Source organism: Dreissena polymorpha, chromosome 7 (genome assembly GCF_020536995.1).
Source record: "Dreissena polymorpha isolate Duluth1 chromosome 7, UMN_Dpol_1.0, whole genome shotgun sequence".
NCBI classification, from domain to species: domain Eukaryota; kingdom Metazoa; phylum Mollusca; class Bivalvia; order Myida; family Dreissenidae; genus Dreissena; species Dreissena polymorpha.
In genome coordinates, this window is record NC_068361.1 from 29,673,141 (window position 1) to 29,680,617 (window position 7,477).

The 7,477-nt window shown below is 34.8% G+C and overlaps 1 protein-coding gene across 1 annotated transcript; it reads right to left on the minus strand.

Moving 5' to 3' along the window:
• Positions 1 to 754: 754 nt before the first annotated feature.
• LOC127839581 (mRNA-capping enzyme-like) lies at positions 755 to 3,858 on the minus strand. The gene is made up of 4 exons (XM_052367971.1): positions 3,759 to 3,858; positions 2,890 to 2,999; positions 1,853 to 1,956; positions 755 to 926 (listed from the first exon to the last, which is right to left on the minus strand). Exons 1-4 carry the CDS (start codon positions 3,850 to 3,852, stop codon positions 755 to 757), a joined length of 480 nt encoding a protein of 159 aa, XP_052223931.1. The 5' UTR covers positions 3,853 to 3,858.
• Between the last annotated feature and the right edge of the window lie 3,619 nt (positions 3,859 to 7,477).

The following is a 7,477-nucleotide window of genomic DNA, read 5'->3' on the forward strand; positions in this document are numbered from 1 at the left end:
ACCACAAGATAACCAAAAATAGGTCATCCTTGAATATTAAACATATTTGAGTATGTAATTTAATTATATTGATTTAATAGCAGCTTACAAGTAAATGTGGTAACAAGTACAATGAAAGTGTATACCTGAGCGAATAACTTTACTGCTTCATCCACACTACAATGTACGAAAACATAATTTTGCATAATAGGCACATATAATGAACATCAGTGTACATGCGTATATTTAAGTTTCACTTATTGTTATGGTATTGAAGCAAAGGCTTGCCATTATTAACCGATTGCAACTCAAGTTTTAGTTTAAAATGGTTATTAATTTGTTTGTTTTTTTCAGATTCTTAACAACTTTGTCAATATAACAACTTTTAAAACCCACACCAAAGTGTTTAGATCTAGATAAACAAAAGTTGTGTTTGTCAGAAACACAATGCCCCCAATTGCGCCTCTTTAAAATACAATTTCAATATATCATTTGGAAGGTTTAGAAATTATCTCCCGTTTAAAGCTAATTACTTCCCTTGGAATGTATTTTTTACTTTTGACCTTAAAGGATAACCTCAAAATGTGCAGCTTTATGAGATACACATGCATGCCAAATATCAAGTTGATATCTTCAATATTACAAAAGTTATCGCAAAACTTTAACCAAGGTTAAAGTTTTGGGACAGAATGACAGACAGACAGGCCAAAATCAATATGCCCCCGATCATTCGATCCGGGGGCATAAAAAACGCTGTTTCATTGGATAATGACACCTATTCAAACCTTTTTTGCTTCTTTTCTACTAGATACGCGATGATAAGGAAACCAGTCCTGTGGAAGCCATGAGTGCAGTGAACCGCAATCATCTCCTGCGGCTTTTTATCCTTGAATCGCGCACACAGCTGAATGAACGCATTGGTCTGGTCCACAGTGGGATTTTTATTACTAAAACAGATTATATCTGTAAAATACATAAATAACACATATACCGTATAGGTTACACCATTTTTCCAAGATTTCAACAAATGACATACCGGTAGTTTGGGTTGAATGTGACCCAAATTCTTACTCAGCCTAAATATTTTTAAAATTAACATTCGGACTTAGTTTCATTATTATATAAATGTGGCTTCTAAAGTGGTGAAAAGTTTTTTTCTAAGCTTTGACTTGGTGACCTAGTTTAAGACACATGTTACCCTAATTTAAACTCAATTTCACATTGATATTGTCAAGATAAGCATTCTGACCAATTTCATTCAAGATTGAGTCGACAATATGGGTTCTATAGTGGTAACAAGGTTTGTTCAAAGATTCGACCAGATGACCTACCTTTGGGCTAACGTGACCCACTTTTAAACTCAGCCTGTTTTAATGCCAAGATTCATACTCGGCCCAGATATTGTAAAAAGTAACATTCTGACTAAGTTTCATCAATATTGGGGAAACACGTTAGCTCTAGGTGGTAATGAGAAATAACTTTTCGACGAATGATACACGACGCCGGACAAATGACGATCACAAATGCTTAACATGAGCACTTCGAGCCAAACTCAGGAAAGCTTAAGATTGGTGCAAGACATCTTTGTCTGGATACCCATTCGAGGCATAATAACTCTTTAAGTTATATTTTAGCTGAATAAATGATAAATTAAATAAAAGAGATTTTTTAATGTGAACAAATAACAGCCGTCAGCTTTATGTGTGTACAATGCATACTTAACACATGCAGTCTTCAGAAAGTTTACTTTAATGAATTACTTCGTAACTAATTTCAAAATAGAATGAAATCTTAAATACTGCTAAACAACATATAAAAACATAGCATCCTTACTAAGACGACAATTTACCAATATAATTATAATAGACCTCACCCTGTACACTGGATTTTAAAGTAATTACATCCTAGCTTCACCACATCAGAACTGTCGTAATATCGTGTCGTATTCGTCAGATCCACGAGAACACCCAACTTTTTCTAAACATATTTTGTTAGATATCACATGTAATGAAAAGGCTCACTAACATATACTTTACCAACAAGTATTGTCCTTAAAACAGAAAAATTTGCCCCACAATTCCTTTCAATGTATGTGTCCCATTAACACTAAATTAAATATATATTGTAAAAGAGAGACATATAGACAATAATTAAATGACAGTCTTCTGAGGAAGAAAATATATTGCACATATTAACATTAATTTGCACAAGTAAGAAGCTGGGTTGTAGTAACAGGTGTGTTTTGATAAGAAAGGGAGTTCCTGTACTTCAATTGTGGGGCCGAAATTTTGCCCTTCTCTAAAGGTATTTATTTCCGCTTATAATCCACTTTCTACAAACTCCACTCATGTCGAAAACAAGATGCTGTTTGCCAAATCTGACTTAAGACCTCTAAGTGATCTTGACTTTAGAGACAGGGAGAATGGTGTAATGATGGTTAACACCTCTGACAAAATAGTTTAAAATTCATTGATTTGCATAGTAAACCAAAGTTATGGCTGAGACACGATTTGCAAGCTGTTTTGGTCTAATTTGAAATTCTTACTCTAAATGTAACCTTAACCTTTGAGGTAGGAGACAGGTGTCCTACGCAACATGTAATCTTATGAAGCTTTACACAGTTGCAAAGTTATCTTAAAATCCATCGCTATACAGCAAAGCTGTGGCTGAGAAAGTTATTGTCAGACAGACATACGCACATATAGAGGGTGTGACTGCTATATGCTTTTTTTATTCGAAGTAAGGTTTACAAAATAATAACATATACAAGGTCTATAGTAAAATATAAAAGTTCTAAAAAAATGTGTAATTTGCGATGCACACTGACCCTCTATGCTCATAAAGTTTACAAGTATAGGGTTAATGTTCGCGAGTTATAGCTATGTAATGTTTAATCACTCAAATGGATACCTTGTCTGTTTTCTGTGAATCAATCAGCATGTCGACTGTAAAGCGATATTCCTGCTTCACATCTTTGTCATACTTGGAGCCCAGTGGCGTCTTGAAAGGCACAAATGTGTCTGAAAATATTATAAAAGTTATTATTTATTATATTATTGTTCTTCATTGGTGATAAAGGATGAGTCATATGTACAAGATGTGCTACAGGTTCTGAGTCTAAAACAGGACAACCTTTTCTTTTCGACTTTTAGCAAAAGAACCGGATTTTAAATTTTCATTGTAGCATTTGCCGATTTGGGAACGTATCTGCATACTGGTTCAAAAATCATTATATTGTCCGTATCAATAATCGTTGAAAAACAAATTGATACAAACTACTTTCATATCCAAATAATGTGGTGATTTTGTGTAGTTCTTAAAATATTTTTGGTGTTATTTGTTTGCTTTGGTTAAAAAATTTGAGACCGGATTGATAAGGTTTAAGAAATTAGTCTTAAATTTTAACTAATGTTGGGCATTGGTAAATTATTATAATAAGGCTTATATTTTTGTTTACATTTCTTGATTGTTTCTGTTAGTACTTTACCAAAAGATAAACACTCCAAATGTATTTTGTCCGAGGATTCTAAGTGAATTAATAAGTCATTAAATAAGATTTATCATTTATTTGCAGCAATGAGGTCGTTATTTGACACTAAAAATAATAGTTTAATTGGTCCACTAATTCCGAGAAGTTGAGTGACAAGTACTCACTGGGCAATGCTTTATTTGCTTGCAGTCAGAGTTAATTAGGCTAAGACATAACATGTTAAAAATGGTCAACTCGTTATTCTGCAAGTAGGGTAAACACCAAAAATATTGCTTTATGGTTTACTCACTCTCAATCGTTTTTCCATTCCATGGGCATTGCAGCCAATCTGGGGGTGGACCTAGGCCTTGACGTTTTGTCTTTCCGATGGTGATTATTGACATCCCTGTATTCATACCTGAAGATATATACCACTGGACACACATGATATATAAAAACTTATATTGTAAATACTTTTGAAAATCTTAATTATCTAAACCCGAAAGGGTTATGGGTTAAATATTTGGGTTGCGACGATGCATAATGGTCCTATACTTAATTTGTTCAAATCATGCCCTTGGGAATAAGATTGGTCCTACCATAGAGATTACTATTTATATAAAAGAAAACTGTAACTGTTAAAAATTACCTGAATCCTATCAGCCACAGCATCAATTGTAATTGTTAATCGTTATCAGGCAGTGAGAACATGCAAGACTCATGTCCCTTAGGGCAAGATCAAGGTCACAATAATTTCGTTGCACATGCCTTTGAATAGCAGAGTTATCAACATTTCATCCTTAGACAAGAGGGTCTGAAAGGCCCAAAGTCGCTCACTTGATATACTATGGAACTGACCTGGTCAGTGCAGCCCCAATATATCATTTGAACATGCAAAGTGAACTATTAATGTAAGTATTAGAGTGCTAACAAGGTTTTACAATACCCATATTAGTATAAAGTCCCCGACCCCTGACGGCTATGTTTTTCAACAGACATGAACTATTTTTGACATGATCTAAGATATCATTAGAATAAATGATCTGACCAAGTGTTATGAAGATTGGACAATACATGTGACTTTAAGAGTGGTAACAAGATTTAAGTATAGCCGTATAATTAAAAATGCACCGACCTATGGCGGCCATGTTTTTCAACTAACTGGAACCATTTTCAAACTCGTCCAACATATTATTGGGACAAATCTTGTGACCAAGTTTCATAAAGATCAGACAATAAATGTGGTCTCTGGTGTGTTAGCAAGGTTTCACTATAGCCATATATAGCCATATAAGGAAAAATGCCCCGCCCACTGGTGGCCATGTTTTTCAACCAACTGGAACCATTTTCAAACTCGTCCAAGATATCATTGAGACAAATGTTCTGACCAAGTTTCATGATGATCGGACAATAAATATGGCCACTGGTGGCCATGTTTTTCAACCAACTGGAACCATTTTCAAACTCGTCCAAGATATCATTGAGACAAATGTTTTGACCAAGTTTCACGATGATCGGACAATAAATATGACCTATAGAGTGTTAACAAGGTTTTATTATAGCCATATAAGGAAAATGCCACGCCCCCTGGGGGCAATGTTTTTCAATCAACAGGAATCATTTTCAAACTCGTCCAAGATATCATTGGGAAAAAATCCTCTGACTAAGTTTCATGATGATCGGACGATAAATGCGGCTTCAAGAGTGTTAACAATGTTTTTAAAAAGTCATATATAGCCATATAAAGAAAAATGCCCCGCCCACTGTTGGCGATGTTTTTCAACCAACTGGAACAATTTTCAAACTCGTCCAAGATATCATTGGGACAAATCTTCTGACCAAATTTTTGATGATCGGACAATAAATTTGGCCTCTGGAGTGCTAACAATGTTTTACTATAGCCATATAATGAAAAATGCCCCGCCCTCTGGGTGCCATGTTCTTAACCAACCGGAATCATTTTCAAACTCAACCAAGAAATGATTGGGACTAATCTTGTGACCAAGTTTCATGAAGATCGAACGATAAATGTGGCTTCAAGAGTGTTAACAATGTTTTACTATAGCCATATATTGCCATATAAGGAAAAATGCTCCGCCCCCTGGCGACCATGTTTTTTAACCAACTGGAACCATTTTAGAACTCGTCCAAGATATCATTGGGACAAAATCCTCTGACTAAGTTTCATGATGATTGGACGATAAATGCGGCTTCAAGAGTGTTAACAATGTTTTTCAAAAGTCATATATAGCCATATAAAGAAAAATGCCCCGCCCACTGTTGGCGATGTTTTTCAACCAACTGGAACAATTTTCAAACTCGTCCAAGATATCATTGGGACAAATCTTCTGACCAAATTTTTGATGATCGGACAATAAATTTGGCCTCTGGAGTGCTAACAATGTTTTACTATAGCCATATAATGAAAAATGCCCCGCCTTCTGGGTGCCATGTTCTTAACCAACCGGAATCATTTTCAAACTCAACCAAGAAATGATTGGGACAAATCTTGTGACCAAGTTTCATGAAGATCGAACGATAAATGTGGCTTCAAGAGTATTAACAATGTTTTACTATAGCCATATATTGCCATATAAGGAAAAATGCTCCGCCCCCTGGCGACCATGTTTTTTAACCAACTGGAACCATTTTAGAACTCGTCCAAGATATCATTGGGACAAATCTTCTGACCGAGTCTCATGATGATCAGTCAATAAATGAGATATCTAGAGTGCTAACAATGTTTTACTATAGCCATATACGGAAAAATGACCCGCCCCTTGTTTTTCAACCAACCGGAATCAAACTCGTCCTGATATCATTGGGACGAATCGTCTGACTAAGTTTAATGAAGATTGGACAATTAATGTGGACTATAGGTTTTACTATAGCCATATATAGCCATATAATGAAAAATGCCGCGCCCCCTGGCTGCCATGTTTTTCAAGCAACCATAACCATTTTCTAACTCGGCCAAGATATCGTTTAGATGAATATTCTGACCAAATTTCATAAAGATGGGAAATAAATGTGGCTTCTGTTGTGTTAACAGGGCGAATGTTGACGCCGCACTACGGACAAAAAGCGATCACAAAAGCTTACCATGAGCACAAATTAATGTGCTTAGGTGAGCTAAAATATCTTTAATTTGAAAAGACACAACCCTTCAGTGGCCTTCACTTACACCTTCTTTTTAAATATAGCAACCCTTACAATAAACAACATTTATTTGGGAATATCAATTAAGCGTGTTTGCTTCTATGTGTATTGTTTAGATTAAATATACATTAATATCTTTTCAGCCAATATATAAAAATAAATCGTTTACAATTTAGAGAATATAAACCAAAATGGCTGTGACCATGTGACATACTGTTTTGTATGGTCTTGTCAGTATGGGGAGGTTAACATTTTACAAAAAAATATTATCATCGAATGTTACGCAAATGGAGCTTAAAATACTCTCTAAATATGTACCCTAATCCGGTTTTCTTGAGGGTCGGTCATTTTTAATAAGACAAATCTTTATTTTGCTTTTGGCAATGTGAAATACATCAGAATTATTTTATTTAAAGCGGCCTTTTCACAGATTTTGGCGTGTATTGAAGTTTGTCATTTAATGCTGTATATTGATAAAAGTAAACATATGATCTAAAAAACTCAAGTAAAACAACAAGAATACAATTAATAAAAGGACAAAAGTAACCCTCAACTGGGCTCGAACTACTGACCCCTGGAGTCCTGGAGTAAAAGTATTCCGCTTAGACCAATCTACTATCCGTGCTCATACAATAAGAGATGTTTTTATACTTTATATAAACAATCCTCGCAATATTACAAAATATAACGACAACAACATAACTCCAAATTATTCAATCGTTTCGCGTTGCAACGATTTATAATTTTTAGGATTTTAAATCGGCAAAAGATGCATATAATGAATATTTTAGAGCATGGTAAATGTTCAATATTACTGTTTCCTCACAAATATCATTACTAAAACGAAAATCTGCAAATCTGAAACAACTT